A 17,325-nucleotide genomic window follows, 5' to 3' on the forward strand; every position below is an offset into this window, starting at 1 on the left:
CCTGGCCGCCTCCTCTAGCATCCTCAAAAACTGTCTGCAGTATGGGGGGAAGCTGTTTTCTAAGTGTCACTTTTCATTATAGTAGCAGGAGCCAGCACCGGGAAAGATGGGATCGTGACCGCAGATGCGGCAGGCCAGGTAACGGCAGACAGCAGCTGGTAACTATAGCCCCTCAGACCCCCACACTTTCTCTGTGCCTCCCCGCCACCGCGGGGGCTGCGGAGCTATAGTTACGCCACTGAGTCACCCCCAGAACACCCCCTGCACGCCATGTGAAATAGAAATCCCATCTTAGTAAATTTCCCCCATAATGAGCAGACGTTGCACAATATGGTAAAAAGACAAATATGATATAGAAATATTATATATAGTAGCCGACTGGGTCCTTTCTCCTCATGTTCTTTTTCCACTCTTAGAATATAGACAAATAGAACAGGTGTTCTTATATTGATGTCATCCCAAACCACTCAGACATAAAGTTAACAGCACAAAAAAGTGTGTTATGGCCCGGGTTGTACACACGGAGAACTTTTAACAGGAGATTAGATATTCAAAATCTCCTAGGAGGTTAGCCAAAATCTCCCTATTTATCTCCTGCGTAGTCAATATTGTCTAGCAGAAATTGCTTAGTATAGACTGACAGTGCAGGCAAGGCAATTTTGACTAGATCATAGACTATCATTGCTTAGACAAAATCGCTTATGCTGTGTACACACGGGGGAGATAGGTGCTATAATCGCTGGGAATATGGTCGCAGGCGACCATATTGCCAGTGATTGGGAGTGTGCCCCGGCGATAAATCTCCGGGTGCGCGCTCCCGTTTTCTGCCCCATTGTAATCGCTGGTCGCAGGAGCTTGCTCCTGCGACCAGCTAATTACCTCTGCGGCACCCCCAGCAGAGGTTCGTTTTCAACAGCGACCATCTCTGGTCGCTTGTTGAAAAAGAGACACTGAGCAATATATTGCTCAGCAATATATTGCAAGCAATATATTGCTAGCAATATATCTCCCCCGTGTGTACGCACCTTTAGTCAAAATATCCAGTGCATCTAGCCAAAATCTCTCCCAAAATTGCTTAGTCAAAATTGTCCATTAGTCAAAATCTCCCCGTGTGTACACCCCGAAAGTGTATAGCGCTCCTGTTGTTCCCACAGACCAATCACACCGGGTGTGAAAGATATGAATAATAGATGGTTTACAAGCGTCCTAAGTAGCAACCGGATCCGGACCAATCAGCTCCTAGATACTTGGTAGGCAGGCTGTATCGCTGGGGGCAAGTCCATTCAGCTAGAACCACACTTAACGCGTTTCAGATTGTATCCTTCATCAGAACTTCTTATGAAGGATACAATCTGAAACGCGTTAAGTGCGGTGCTGTGGGAATAACAGGAACGATATACGCTTACATACTTTTTTTGTGCTGTACCGTGTCCCCTCGCATGGCTCGCTGTGCTCGGCACACTATTTTATTCTCCCACCACGCCCTAGTGGATGGTAGGACTTGAAATACCGCCTGTCGGCACATGTCGACTCATAAAACAGTCAAATGACCCCATATCGACCTTTTGCCTGTCGACCTCCCCCATGTCGACCTAATGACCCTGTCGACCTTATAAAAGTCGACCTAATGACCCTGTCGACCTAAGTCATGTCGACCTAAATGCATGTCTATTTAAATGCAGGTCGACCTAGTGGTGTAGACCTAAATGCTGTAGACAATGTGACTGTATCCCTGCTGCGGAACCCTTGTGGCTCCATATAAATAAATAATAATAAAAACATACATGATTCATTTCTTTGGGTGTCAATGTCAATACCTGAGCACGTGGATCCCCAATTAGCGCACCTTGTACCCTTGCACGGCTCGCTGTGCCTCGGGGCAGGTTTTACAGCGCTGGAAACCGCTTGTGGCGCCTTATAACAAATATATACTAATAATACCATTACCAACTGGAGCCCATGTGGATGGTAGAGTATAAATAGAAACATTTAAAAACTCATGTTGATCTTTTGCCAGTGTTGACCGAATGTATGTCAATCTATGGACTGTCGACCTAGACATTGTCTGTCGGACATCCGGATATCGAGCTGAGCCTGTTCCCATACACTTGTGTAAGTGAGGGCTGCCCTACTGTTAGCTGTGATGAAGTCAGAGAAAATGACAGTGTGCTAGAATATGGCTGGTAATAATAACAATCATATTAATAATATTCCTGACAGGATTCTTCTTCCAATCTAGAGTCGGCATCGATTGTTGCATTGACCCAGCGATGGGGGTTATGAATGGTTGGGGACAGTGTGGCATGGCTATACTGGACAATGCTGCCACCTGGTGGCCAGAATCCATAACAGGACAAGTTAAATCTGTACTTTGAATATAAATTTCTGTAACATAGAATATGAGACTTTACAGATGTTCTGCTGCTGGTGGGGCAGATGTAACATTTGCAGAGATTAATATTAGGGAGGGGCGTGTCGTAGCTCAGATCTACATTAAGGCTGTCGAACATCTGTGGGCTTCATGCTAATGCAGACAGTATTTACCCTGCAATTTACATGCAGAAGCCATAGGAAAATCTGCCAATGTCACAGCAGGTGAGTCGTACAGAAGAGATGCTCGTCATCGCTCGTATACAGAGATGTAACCATAGGATGTACTGCAATCTAGTCCGATCGCCAGAGAACACTGGTACAGCCAGAGCGCTCAGCACTGGGCTCCCGCTGCCCTGTGTGTGTGTGGGCCTTTTACACAGCATGTTTTCCAGATTATCTAGCTGCAGCTCAGGTGTGTGTAACAGTCATTTTAAAGCTGAACAGTGGTGGAAGACGAACAGAGCATGTTTTCTAGATTATCTCTGTAGCCAGGGCCTGATTAGGGGTTCCAGCCCTCCTAGGCTAATACAGAAGTGGATCAATTAATCTGCAGATATATCTGCCAGTCTGTACCCAGCCTAACGGTGCATGTTTTCCATAGCACAGTAGTGGGAGCCCTGATGGAGCATGTTTTCATGATCATCCAGTTGCAGCTCAGAGGTAAACACAACAGTAGTTTCTGATTGCACCATAAACGAGCCACCGCCCAGAAAGTAACCCGGTGCCCGGAGTGGGGGCTGACATGAATTGCGTGGAGTAAATAGTTGGCTGGAATATTGAACCTTGTGTGCAACCAGAACTTTGGGGGCCCCATAGCAAAATGTTTAAAAAGATTTCCCAAGTTCCAGGAGCTCCCTGCTGGCTCTTACCATCTGCGTATCAGTTCCAGCCCCCTAGGTGGTCACTAAGCTCATTAAACTCCTTAATAACAGCAGTCATAATGCTGACATTCAAATATCTACATCCACCATGTCGTCATAATTAAAGTGCCTATCTCGTAACCTCCCCTCACATAGCCTAATCCTACGTCTAAATGCAGGGGACTGGTATGAAATCCCAGAGGTCGGAATCCCGGCGTTCAAAATCCTGACAACGAAATCCCGACAAGGGGGGAACGTGGATCGCCCCCCTTGCTGGCACGCTGCGCTCGCCATGCAGCGGGCCCGGTGCCTTGCTACGCTCGGCACACTCATTTATTCTCCATCTATGGGTGTCGTGGACACCCACGGAGGGAGAAAGTGTTGGGATTTCAGCGGTCGGGATTCCGGTGTCGGGATTTTAAACGCTAGGATTCCGACCGCCGGGATTTCAACTGCATCCCAAATGCAGAACTGTATGTGCAGGATGATGACAGTCGCAGGGCAAAGGTGCAACATGTGTGGCAGATGCTATCTGGCTGACTACACCCTTGGCTGGTGCGTATCCGGACCGGATGGAGTTAAAATCCCGGTGGTCGGAATCCCGGTGGTCGAAATACCGACGCCGGAATCCCGACAATTTCTCCCTCTATGGGTGTCCACGACACCCATAGAGGGAGGATAAAATAGTGTCCCTAGCGCAGCAAGCCATGCGAGGGGACGCGGTACACTTAGACAGTGTCCATGTCGACAGACACCCTGAAAACATTTAAAACTCATATCAACCTTTTTCCAGGTCGATCTTTTGACCCTGTCGACCTTGTGAATGTCTATCATGAGTCAGTCTATGATTTATACCATAACTGGCTGGTGTGTATCATGCAGGCTCTAGCTGCCCAAATGCAGCAGATGCACCCCCTAGTGGCATACCGTGGTATTACAATTCTATCCAAATCGGATTACTTCTACATATTTGCTGTTACACAACGCAGAAGTCGTTAGTTAATTATTGATTCTTACTTAGCGATCCCCTGAAAAGAGAGAGTGAAGAACCCCAGACTAGATAAATAAGCATTGGATTTTATTTCATCAGTAATAATTTAAGACTGGTACAATCATCAAGTTTTGTTCGCCATGACACAACATGATCTGATCCGACCATGAGAAAATTCATATAACAACAAACAAAATAAAAAGAAACCAAAAATAACTGAGGCGAACACCGTACACAAAATACTCAGTTCCTAATTCTTTGTTGTTTGTCTTTAAAAGGTCTAAAAAATCTCATCAAAATGCAGCAGTTTCGTCAAGTATTTACAATTTCTATGTTACAAGGTGAAAATTTACATCTCGTCACAAACAGCAGAAACATTTCTGTACGATCCACAACAAAAGTATTAACAGGTGTAATACCGTTTGCATTCACGTCATATATTTAAAATTTACAGAATGGGAGCTGAAGTCATTATTTTATTATTAACGCGTTAGCCGGCTTTAATAATAACGTTGCATAGAATCCGGTACGAGGAGAGATATGGTCAGTAGAGGTTGGTGGTAAGGAGGCTTTCGGAAGTCTTATCTCGTAGAACAGAGGAAATTCAAGTTCAGTGATTCTATGTATTGGCCAGCCTGGAGTACTCTAACAGTCTCTATACACTCGGTGGTGCATATACTCACTGAGCTGGCGTGGATGGCGAAACGCGTTATAAATAAGCTACTTTGCAAAAGAAAGAAAAACAAAAACAAAAATGGCTTCCCATTCATTACAGGCAGACCGGCTTCCTGACATCATCAGAGACAATACAGTGTTATATAGCACAACGCGTTTCAGACAATAGCACTCAATCAATATTAGACAAAGAAATGTGACTTATATACAGAATCCCAAAACTATAAATATAGATCCTTTTTTTTGTGTGAAAACTGTCAGCGATATGACACATCCAGCCATATTCACAGTTACGGAGATCAGTGCTGGGGGCGGGAATCAGGGAACTGTCCGGATCTCTACGGTGGACACCGCGTTTTGCTGGACAGCCAGGCATGCCAATTGGGTGCTTTTATGTTTGCAAATAAAATCCATTGTTCATTTCAGCAAATGGAGACGTTTGTCCCATCTGGCCCCACGGGGTCGATAACAAGTAACTAAGGGTGTGGTTAACCCTATTCTATAAACTCAGCTAGCTATATTTCAGTGCAATGTCATTGTAAGATTGTGTTTCTGCCAAGGAATTCTTACATGGTCCGAAATGCGTGAGGTATTGAACAAGTGTACCAGCAGTCACCGCTTAACGTGTCCCGGTGTCTACATTCCCAATGCTGGACTCAGGACAATGGCAGATGAAAAAAAAAAATAACACAACAAAAGGGCACTCACACTAGAGGTAACAGAACCTGATGGGATGGTGTAAGCCCTGTGCGGAGCAAATGCAAAACGCGTCTAATGTTACAACCAGACGGAACATAGCAAAGGCAGGCTTAGGCAACGGCTAATTTCCCAGATGTGGCTAAACTACAAGTCCCAGCAAGACCTGGCACTAGCAGATTAAACATAGATCGGGGATGGATTGACAGGTCGCCTGTCTCTGTAGTAAGGCATTGAATGGTTAGCACCAAAAACATAAATGATGAATCCTTGGCCACGTCATGTTGGTGCTCAAGTGTTACCTGAGGTACAACTGCAGGTAGCCAATGTATTATATACAGGATCTATAGTATACATAGCTAATACCTTGGACAGTGCAATATAGATGAGGTGTTTCTGTTCCCCAACATGAGTGATAAGTCCGCTCTCTGCCGTTGACCATGAGTCCTGAGAGGACAGACACCGGGGGAATCCGAGCAGGAATACCAACCTCCTTCTCCTCTAACAACGTACGTTAGCCGGTGGCGAGGAGCTGCTGGACCTTACAGACAGCTGATAACCCAATCACAACAATGCCAAGGAGGAGGACACCCCTGAAGACATGACCACGTAATGCCAGAAAGGGGTGGTGGGATCAGTTTTTGGTTTATGAACATCTCAGTGTGTCTCATGAGTTTCTTAGAACCAATCAATGGTCATGATGTATAATATCTACAGGTCTTGAGCTACGCCGTATGGCCGGCGATAAGCTCATTGAAGCCCAAGGTATAGGGGCAGGATGGATTACGGTTCTGCATAGCTCTATGACGTTCCCCACCAGCACCAGTTATAAACACCAAAAGCAAGGCGAGCAGCGTAGTCGGCGACTACCTGCGTTGAGGTTACAGAGTGTAGCCGGCGTACCCGGCAGCCCTGTGTGTGTTTGGTTAGAGCAGCATAGGCAGTGTACTCTCTGCCCTCCCCCAGGGTAGCGCGGAGCCCTGCTCAGTCTCCTCCAGCTTCCAGGGAACATAGAACCCAAACATTTTCAGTGTTTCAGCCGCCGGAGCCTGTTGCATGTAAGTAGTGCAGCCGTTACTCTCACACACTGTCAGCTAAAGCGGGGTAACTGGCTGAGCGGCCAGCGCCCAGACCCGTCATCAAGTCTAAAGTGTCTTTGTTCTGCCCCAGCGCGGGAGCTGAAAGCGAGCGTCGACTCTCAGTGCGTCATCACAGCGCAGACTCCAGGGATGAATCCAGGATGTCATCGTGATGGCTGGTGCTGTTGGAATCGCTGTCGTAGCTCTGCGGGCTGGAGTAATTAGCGGCCTCCTGCAGCCTCATCAGCATGTTCATCTGCAAGGACAACAGAAGAATGAGCTGCAGGTGACAGATAGCGGAATCAGGGCAGAACAGCGGGACAACGGGAGACCCCTCTGATCATTATAACACTAAAACCTATAGTCAGTGTATTACAATGTAAGCTGTATATATAGTGTTTCATATTCATATTGGTTAATATACTGTGACAGTCACCGGATCTGGAATCATTTTATTTGGTTGCCAGGCACCCGATCACTAAAACACCGCAACTAATGTTCCTGATGTGGAAATGCTATGACATCACAATGATGTAATTGGGAAGTCCTTCGCCAGGGTCTGGCAATATTAGTATCCCCCCCCCCCCCCCCTCACTAGCTACGGGTCATTATTAGAAGTGATGGGACAGGATATAGAGACGTGGGCCAAATAATACAGAATGTACCTGACATGGTCTGAAGGCCTATCGTCCGCTAATCATGCCAGCATCAGTTATATACTTGTATATTTACCCATCTAACATGCACTGGTCAGATGAGAGCACTGATTGGTTACAAATCTACTGGCAGATAAGCTCAGCTCACAAGTATACAGGTTATAACACAGGTTCTCAAAGTCGGTCCTCAGGACCCCACACAGTGCATGTCTTCCAGATCTCCTCACAGAATAAAGTGAGTAATTAGCTCCACCTGTGAACTTTTAAAATGTGTCAGTCAGTAATGAATGCACCTGTGCACCTGCTGGGTGACCTGGAAAAACTTTCCATTAGAAATACATTTTAAATATTTAATTTTTTTTTTGTACCAGAGAATATTACAGAAAAATTAATTGAAATTCCACTTGTTATCAACCGGAGGATAGGAATAAAGGATAATAAAGGAATGACGTTAATACTCCAAGGTCTGAACAATTAATACACTTCACTACTACTGAGGAGCACTAGAACCGCATGGAAATGATGCCTGTGACATTCTAGAACATGTTTGCAAAACTGTGGCGCTCCAGCTATTGGTGGAACTACGAGTCCCAGCATTTCCTTAACCCCACTGAAGCACTCAACCACAGATGAACACAAGGTTCTGTTATCCTTACCAGGGGGTCCGCCTCCCCGTCTCCGGATGGAGCCTGCTTACTGGAGGTCCCCTCCCTGGGCACAGAATACCCATCGAACCCCACGTCCTCAGGCCGCAGCTGCAGGAGAGATGGCCACTCGTGCTGTAGGGGAACAGCCGTCCATGGGTACGAATCCATTACCCATTTGGCGGGATCCTCCCAGGGCGCTCTTCTGCCGTACAGCTGGGGAACAAGAGACCAGAAATGCAGTTACCATTGAGAATGCCGACACGGATTATACGACGTCTGCGTCTCCGCTGAGGGGACCTCTCTCACCTGTAGCCCCTCTCTAACAGCTTCCAGCAGGTAGGGGATGATCGAGTAGTTCCACAGATCCGTAAACCAGACCCTGGAACCATCGACGTCCATTGGGCAGGACAGGAACAGACGCGGCCCTGGAACAACAGAGAACATTTCTGAGACGTGTATAACCAGCACATACATGTAACATTGGTGTGTCATACATGCTGCAGGAAATGAATCCTGCTGCCTGTAACATGTATACATTTCAGATGGGACCATTTGCACAGGATCACAAACTATGCACAAAAACTTAGTAACCAATCAGCAGCTTCTATTTAGCTTTGACCTTGCACTAGACAGATGAAAGCTTGTCGCTTATTGGTTGCTGAGATACAGTGCAAATGTTGTGCCTAAATAAACTCTATTATTGGATGAACAATAAATACAGGAAGAGCGCCACCTGCTGGCCGACAGAGACAATTACATCTGCCAAACTTAAACTAGTCTAAATAAAAAGGTAGACATAATAGTAACATCCTTTCCTATGGGACTTGTAATTCCACAACACCGGATGCCGAAACTTAATCTAAATCTTTACCAACTGCCCCCTCTCCAACAATCCCCGCAACACACTCACCGATGGTCACATCCGAGGAACTGTGAGTCTCCAGGAACCGGTTCAGGTGTTGCCAAACCTTTGGGATCCAGTCTATGATTTTCCCCAGCTCCACATTCCTTGTTCTGTTGCTCATTTCGGTTTCAATTAATTTCCGCCGGAGATATCGCCCCAGGAACCCCTTTACTGGCTCGGTGTGGTTGGCGCACAGCACCCAACTAGGAGGAACCAGAGAAGATGAGTCACCGACTCACGCCAAGCAGACTCACCAGCAATGTGTACGACTCACCAGCTGTAGCGGGAGTCACATATCTGGCAATGGGATGGGTAAGGCCGTAATATAATATAATGGGATACGGAAAACTTTATCATTCTGTGGTACATCTATTGCATCATACTTGTACAGAACCCAGATACATGAATTGTCCCCTCTAATGCTGGCACAATTATCAGTGTTCCCCAGGGTCCTTACTAGCAGTTGTTTATGTGTGTTATTAGTTATCTTCCCCTGGCAGCACAGTTGGCATAGCGCGCTGACCTCCGAGGTATTGGATTCGATAACCACCAAAGCCCCATTTGTGTGGAGTTTGTATGTACTCTCCGTGTTTGCCTGGCTTTCCTCTGGGTACTCCAGTATCCTCCAACAATCCAAACACATTGGCTATTAGTAAAACACTAACCCTAATCTGTGTGTCTATGTGGTAGGGAGTATAGATTGTAAGCTCCACTGAGGCAGGGACTGAAATCAATGGGAAAATCTTTGTACAGTGCTGTAGATTATGTTTGCACTACATATAAATAAATGTTAGTCAACAATTATCTGCCCCCTGCTAAGAAGGAATCAGTACAATTACGTACAGTTGTATTGGGATGCAGTCATTTTACCTACAGTCAAAATCCAATAAGGTCAAAATATCGACATTTATTATGCCAACATGGTCAATATACTGAGCTTTAAAATGTTAACAGGTCAAATAGTCGACTTGAGTTTTTCATGATTTTTTCTTTGAATCTGACTTGTTCATACTTTACCGTCCCAGTGGACGTGGAGGGGGAATATAATAGGGTGAGGAGCGCAGCGAGGCACCGTAACCAAAGCCTGGCGAGTGCAGCTAGGCATGCGAGGGAATGCGGTAAACTTATACGCTGTCCGTGTCGACCGATGTCAACATAGATAAACCCCAAAAAATAGAAAAAAAATGTATATCCACTTTTTGACCTGTCGATATTTTAAATGTTGGCATTTTCACCATGTCGCTATTTTGACGGCCAATGGCGGTCGGTGGTTTTGACTGTAGGTAAATCATACTGAACCGGTTGTATTGTGCGGTATGTATTAATATAACGACACCGTAGCGTTCCATGAACGGCCCTGTATGATAGTAAGAGATGGGCGGATGCTCGTGGTACAACACTAGCCTCAGAACGGAGACGTACCGGAAGTTGTGGTGGAGCTGTAGGTTGGGCGTAGAAGACGTGGCTTGATTCATGGTGCCAATGATGTACGGGCTGCAATAAAAACAAGATGACATGAGAATAAGTGTAACAATATGGCATTTATGGAGGTCACAATAAGAATGTTCATGTGAGGCCCAGGAGCAGAAGCTGATGAGACAAGTTACCATTTGTGGTATTTGCAGTTCAGGAGGCCATTGAAGATCTCGCCCAGGGAGCTGACATGATGGAGATTATCCAGGATAATGACCAGCGGCATATCCACAGCATTGTTCTCACTGTTGCACTGATCGGCGAGGTTGGAGAGATACTGACGCAGCTCCTGGAAGACAGCGCAGCACCACCGTTATACGCTGACCACCGATCGCCACTTATATCAGATAATTATCGGGTCACGGACTATTGTTACAGGAAGGTAATCTGTGTAGGATTATAGTATACTGATATATACCTTGCTGGATTTATGATCCACATTGAAAGTCGCTACAACGCCATCTGCCAGGTCCCGCCCCTCGCGCTGCACAATGTACTCAGAGAGGCGATTTGCAAGGTATGTTTTTCCCGTCCCGCTTGGACCAGACAAGATGATTCTTCTGTGCTCCATTAAGAGTGAGACGTATCGCTGTAATATCGGTCGCGGTATCAGGGTCTCAAACACCAGCCCGTCCAGACTGTTCTCCACCAGACCTGGAAACAGAGAATATTGTTAGCGCTTATTTACAAGCGGATCAAACATAAGCCCAAAATACAGGTGTCAGGTTCTTTCATTATTGTTATTATCAATGGAAGCTGGTCACAGGAGACATGTCCGTACACACTGATATAACACCAATTCCCGGGAAACACCGGCATGTGTTGGGCAAGGGTGAGGATAGCCAACAATTGTATACAGAATAGCCAGACAGTGCGGAACGCAGCGGCGCGCAGCACAGGGGAATGCAGCGGCACGCAGCACAGGGGAATGCAGCAGCACGAAGCACAGGGGAATGCAGCAGTGAGTGGCACAGGGGAACACACCGACATGCGGCACACAGTTTCATCTCAACTAATCATGGAGGAAAAAACAAACTTATGATTCCCACTATCCAATCCATGATCTAAAACGCCAATTTTGTGGCGATCGATGATCTTTAAACCATTGGAATTTTTTTTATTATTATTATTATTATTTATTATTATATGACAGATGCATCTGATAGAACATATTGTGGGCTATCTGCTAATAACCAAAAGTAGAAATCACTTATAACAGATAATGACTGCACCTTTCAGAGAGACAGAAATGGTGTCGCTCTCCCCCACCAGGTACCCGCAGGGGAGCAGTTCTGGGGTACCGGCAGATGTTGTGCGCTTTATCTCTCCAATGCTGTAACCAAGAACGCTGTCCGTATTCAATCCCAGCTGCGTCACTGAATCTACGTGTACGATGTACTCCTGCAGAAGAGAACGTTACATTGGCTGGGCCCCACTGCAGCGACACATCATATATATATAGATATACATATATATATACTAGATTACCCCAGCAATACCAATGCTTACCTTGAACAGCCTTCGTACCACCCCATCTAGAACATCCCACCTGGTCTTGCCACCGACACCAATACAGCCTATAAGGAAAGCACGTGGCCGGCAATCCTGCAAGAAACGGAAATGATGACGCCATTGTAAACAATTATAGATACTTTGTTCACAGTTAATGATTTTGTCCCATTCATGCCACTCTGTAGTACAGTGAGCATTCGCCCATCTCCTAAGGTGCCCATACACGGTACAATTATTGTATACAATATCGCATCTCATCTCATAGCACCGGTTTTGCAATGCAATGAGATGAGATCTAGTACAATAAGTACGTGCAGCACATACTTTTTGAGCTGTGCGATGAGATGTCTGACGGGAGTTCGCATCTCATCGCACCCAACAATTGTACCGTGTATGGGCACCTTTAGTATCATACAGGGCTGTTCATGGAACGCTACACTAGCATTATGGCCAGCGGACAAACGGAGATGGGTTTCTGTAATTAACCCCAGAGCAAACAGTTCCAATCTGAATGTAATGTACAGGGGGGACTCAGAAACAGATTCAGGGACCCCACATGGGCTGCTGACCCACTATCAGAAAAACCTATAGAAAACCTAGTGCAGTCTTTAGGTAACTGTATAGGAACAGCAGGGGGCAGCATCAACAAATGCAGAGAACGTACCCTGTCCACCAATGGGGTCACATCTCCATGCTGTAATATCGCAGTGTAGAGTGAAACCAATTACGTAGATTATGTGGCATAATGATCATGGTACAGAAATGTATAATAAAAACTATTTAAGGGTAACATGCTTTTAAGTAACATTCGATACTACTTATATGATTGTATTATAGGGCGATATTCAATCCCCCGCCACTATTTCCGACTCTAGAACCCGCCACTGTGTCCGACAGGGGAATTAGTGGCGGGTGCCTATTTAATGCTGTCGTTCCCAACAGCATCTCGGCAGAACGGACCCATCTTTAAAAGCAGTCGGGCCCGTTCTGCCGAGAACGGCTGTGGATTGTTGAGATCGCGGCCGTATCTTGACGATCTCACGGAAACGCCCACCCTTTTCGTCATGTGGGATATTGACCCCCGCCTGCCGAATATCAGTAGAGTCGGCTGAGAATGGGCCACGGTCACGACAGTCATGACCTGGGATTTAATACCCTCTCTAATGGATCAGTTGGTCACCAGAAAGTTGTTAGACAGTCATTAGGTTGACATGCAGGAAGGTCGACATGTGTTAGGCCGACAGAGTCATAAGGTCGACAGTCAAAAGGTAGACATGGGGGGTTTTCACTGTTTTTTTTTAGCAGAATTTTGACACAGTTGACATGGACACAGTGCACCGCTGTGCTCGGCACACTATTTTATTCTTCCACCACGCCCTAGTGGATGGTAGGGCATGAAATACCGCCTGTTGGCACAAAGAACTGTGAAAAACCCCATGTCGACCTTTTCACAGTCGACCTAACCTATGTCAAACGAACGGCCATGTCGACCTAACTCATGTCGACCTAAATGCATGTCGACCTAATGGTGTCAACCTAATGACTGTCTAACAACTTGCTGGTGACCCAATGGCCGTATCCCCTGACAGCACACGGAGAGTCGCTATAGTTACTGGAGGATGTAATAAGGTGATGCTGCACACAAACCTCTCGCCAGCTCATTTCCTCAGAGAAACTAACGATGATCTTCACGTGTCGGCTTTCCTTCCGCAGGGTACCATCGGCAGAGTCATCCAGCAACATGTCTGCAACAGGGAACCAACAAGTCAGGGAAAAGATCACAGGGCGACGCTTGCAACATTCGGTCTGAAGATGTGCACCACCCCTAATTACTGTGGGTGCAGGGTACCCAGAAACTATAAGGGCTCATGTCAGTAGGACCACGTGCCTTATTCAGGCTTCATAAAATCAACGAGAGAATAGACAGCTACTAATAGGCGTTCTAGTATGTTCCCAATGATTCCGTCACATGTCCCCAATTCCTCCATTAACTGTTACATACCTCTCTACACACATGTACAATAGGCTGAGAAATTTAGACTTGTTAGCAAGGCTGCAATATTTGCAGATGGGCAAAACCATGCTGCACTGCAGGTGGGGCAGGTGCAACATGTGCAGAGAGAGTTAGCTTTAGGTGGGGTGTGTTCAAACTGATATCTAAAATTGCAGCGTAAGAACAAAGCAGCCAGTATTTACCCTGCACAGAAACAAAAGATAACTCTCTCTGCACATGTTACATCTGCCTCACCTGCAGTGCAGTGTGGTGTGGTTTTGTCCATCTGCTAACAGGTCAGGCTTCTATGTCCATTATTGCTGGCTGTACTAGGCCTAGAACACGTAGAACCCCTTACACTAAACATTTCCCAAAAGAACCAGCACCCCAGTGTCTGTAACCAGCACCCCATGTGTCTGTAACCAGCACCCCATGTGTCTGTAACCAGCACCCCATGTGTCTGTAACCAGCACCCCATGTGTCTGTAACCAGCACTCCATGTGTTTGTAACCAGCACCCCATGCGTCTGTAACCAGCACCCCATGTGTCTGTAACCAGCACTCCATGTGTCTGTAACCAGCACCCCAGTGTCTGTAACCAGCCCCCCATGTGTCTGTAACCAGCACCCCAGTGTCTGTAACCAGCACCCCTTGTGTCTGTAACCAGCACCCCAGTGTCTGTAACCAGCACCCCATGTGTCTGTAACTAGCCCCCAGCACCCCATGTGTCTGTAACCAGCACCCCATGTGTCTGTAACCAGCACCCCATGTGTCTGTAACCAGCACCCCATGTGTCTGTAACCAGCACCCCATGTGTCTGTAACCAGCACCCCATGTGTCTGTAACCAGCACCCCAGTGTCTGTAACCAGCACCCCAGTGTCTGTAACCAGCACCCCATGTGTCTGTAACCAGCACCCCAGTGTCTGTAACCAGCACCCCAGTGTCTGTAACCAGCCCCCCAGTGTCTGTAACCAGCCCCCCAGTGTCTGTAACCAGCCCCCCAGTGTCTGTAACCAGCACCCCATGTGTCTGTAACCAGCACCCCATGTGTCTGTAACCAGCACCCCATGTGTCTGTAGCTGCTGCCTGGAGCACGCACATAAAGGCAGCATGTAAATGTTACAGCACATCGAGCAGATCAGTGTCATCGTGTCTGTAACCAGCACCCCAGTGTCTGTAACCAGCACCCCATGTGTCTGTAACCAGCACCCCATGTGTCTGTAACCAGCACCCCATGTGTCTGTAACCAGCCCCCCAGTGTCTGTAACCAGCCCCCCAGTGTCTGTAACCAGCCCCCCATGTGTCTGTAACCAGCACCCCATGTGTCTGTAACCAGCACCCCAGTGTCTGTAGCTGCTGCCTGGAGCACGCACATAAAGGCAGCATGTAAATGTTACAGCACATCGAGCAGATCAGTGTCATCGTGTCTGTAACAAGCACCCCAGTGTCTGTAACCAGCACCCCATGTGTCTGTAACCAGCACCCCATGTGTCTGTAACCAGCACCCCATGTGTCTGTAACCAGCACCCCATGTGTCTGTAACCAGCACCCCATGTGTCTGTAACCAGCCCCCCAGTGTCTGTAGCTGCTGCCTGGAGCATGCACATAAAGGCAGCATGTAAATGTTACAGCACATCGAGCAGATCAGTGTCATCGTGTCTGTAACCAGCACCCCAGTGTCTGTAACCAGCACCCCATGTGTCTGTAACCAGCACCCCATGTGTCTGTAACCAGCACCCCATGTGTCTGTAACCAGCACCCCATGTGTCTGTAACCAGCACCCCATGTGTCTGTAACCAGCACCCCAGTGTCTGTAACCAGCCCCCCAGTGTCTGTAGCTGCTGCCTGGAGCATGCACATAAAGGCAGCATGTAAACGTTACAGCACATCGAGCAGATCAGTGTCATCGTGTCTGTATACCTAGGCTGGAGGACTCCGTCATGGTCAGACCTGGCTGTGGATAGCCCATGGATTGTCTAGGAGAAGAAGAGATGGAAATCTGGGACGGGGTCCGACTGCATTTCCCGTGGTTTTCCGCTTTTAAACGATCGTTTTCTAATTTCAGCTTTTCAATCTCCGTCTGTACAAAAAAAACAACAACAAAATAATGTATCCGTATAAAGGTACAGCACAGAGCAAACCACCGTCTATCAGACACTCCCTAAGGACAGGAGCTTCTGTAAGTAATTACATACAGAAACAGATCTGCCGATCTCCAGTACCTGGACCGAGAGGGGGCCAAGGAGGGATTCTAGGGGCTCTTCAGGCCGTTAGCGAGAACTCAACATTAATATTACTTTTTGTATTACATTTAAAATATAAAATACATAAACATGATCAAAGGGCTATCTGCATAAGCTGTAAAACCATACGGAGTGACTAAATAAATTCCCTGTGATTGCTCACAATTACACCCATTAGTGCAAACACCCTCAAATAACCCACCATGTGGTGATAGCTGGTACTGCAGCCTGCTGCACCATTCCCCACCTCTTATCTGCGGGGCATATGGTGTGACAGCACAGTACCTGCATTCTGTTCATGGCCTCTCTGAGGGTGTCCAGCTGATGTGCGGAGCTCAGCGCCTCCAGTCGGATATCAGTCAGTTTCATCTCTTTGTCGCGGAGCTCGTTGCGCAGCTGCAAGACGCTGTCCGCCTCGTTTTCTGTGCAGTCGGAGAGGCTACGGGGAAAGGTGAAACGTGAGGCAGGCAGGCCAGGTGCTGTGTGTCCTCAGACAAAGGCCGGCCAGGAAACGCTGGCAGCGACAGCAGGCTAAACGTCCAATATACATTCGATAGAGTTTAATAAGCAATCCCCCAAAAAACCTAATAACTAGACCGTCCCGCTGCCAGGAATTTTATTTTCTCCGAGATTCCCATTGTTATTGCGGGGTGAGCGAATAAAACAAACTGAAATGAAAGCTCAGATTTGTAACCTGCCAGAGGAATAAAACAGAAGTCTCTGATAAGGTTTCCTGATGAACAACATGGCCCAGCTCTGTACACGGGAGTCGCCGGGGAGCGCTGGGTGCAGCCATATTTATGGTGTACTACGCCGTTGCTGCTTGCCCTGACAAGAGCGCGTGGATTTCTGTACTTAACGTGCGATTGATAAATTACAGGTTACGCAGCAATTAAATGATTAACGGATTGTCAACATACAAAGACAAATCCTAACAATGCCATCCCTGGAGACATTTCTAATCAGAATATTCTGTAAAACGTCATTTACCAAGAAGTCTAATCCTTTTTACGCAGCAAGGAGCGGATCACGGGTTACACCCCGCATGAAGGGCTACATTTACTTAAGTGTGAGTTTTGAGGAAGTGAGATGTTGCCATAGCAACCGATCAGATTGTGGGCCAGATGTACTAAACTTGAAAATGTATAAAATGGAGAGTGAGAACGCACCAGCCAATCACCTCCTACCTGCCATTTTTGAAACACAGCTTGTAACATGGCAGT

The 17,325-nt window shown here is 46.9% G+C and overlaps 1 protein-coding gene across 4 annotated transcripts in view; it reads right to left on the reverse strand.

The window, feature by feature from the left end:
- Positions 1-4,287: 4,287 nt before the first annotated feature.
- Positions 4,288-17,325, reverse strand: part of NAV2 (neuron navigator 2) — a 426,783-nt gene continuing 413,745 nt past the window's right edge. For all 4 annotated transcript variants that reach the window (XM_083164058.1, XM_083164057.1, XM_083164056.1 and 1 more), the window contains 12 exons: positions 16,388-16,541; positions 15,780-15,939; positions 13,514-13,611; positions 11,864-11,959; positions 11,587-11,755; positions 10,773-11,008; positions 10,489-10,643; positions 10,304-10,375; positions 8,888-9,084; positions 8,284-8,402; positions 7,987-8,190; positions 4,288-6,930 (listed from right to left, as the gene is read on the reverse strand). In XM_083164058.1, the coding sequence (XP_083020184.1) occupies positions 6,805-6,930; positions 7,987-8,190; positions 8,284-8,402; positions 8,888-9,084; positions 10,304-10,375; positions 10,489-10,643; positions 10,773-11,008; positions 11,587-11,755; positions 11,864-11,959; positions 13,514-13,611; positions 15,780-15,939; positions 16,388-16,541 (1,786 nt within the window). In that variant the 3' untranslated portion in view covers positions 4,288-6,804. The remainder of the gene's footprint in view (positions 6,931-7,986; positions 8,191-8,283; positions 8,403-8,887; positions 9,085-10,303; positions 10,376-10,488; positions 10,644-10,772; positions 11,009-11,586; positions 11,756-11,863; positions 11,960-13,513; positions 13,612-15,779; positions 15,940-16,387; positions 16,542-17,325) is intronic.

This window comes from Crinia signifera, chromosome 11 (assembly GCF_055691185.1).
Source record: "Crinia signifera chromosome 11, ASM5569118v1, whole genome shotgun sequence".
In the NCBI taxonomy this organism is placed as follows: Eukaryota; Metazoa; Chordata; class Amphibia; order Anura; family Myobatrachidae; genus Crinia; species Crinia signifera.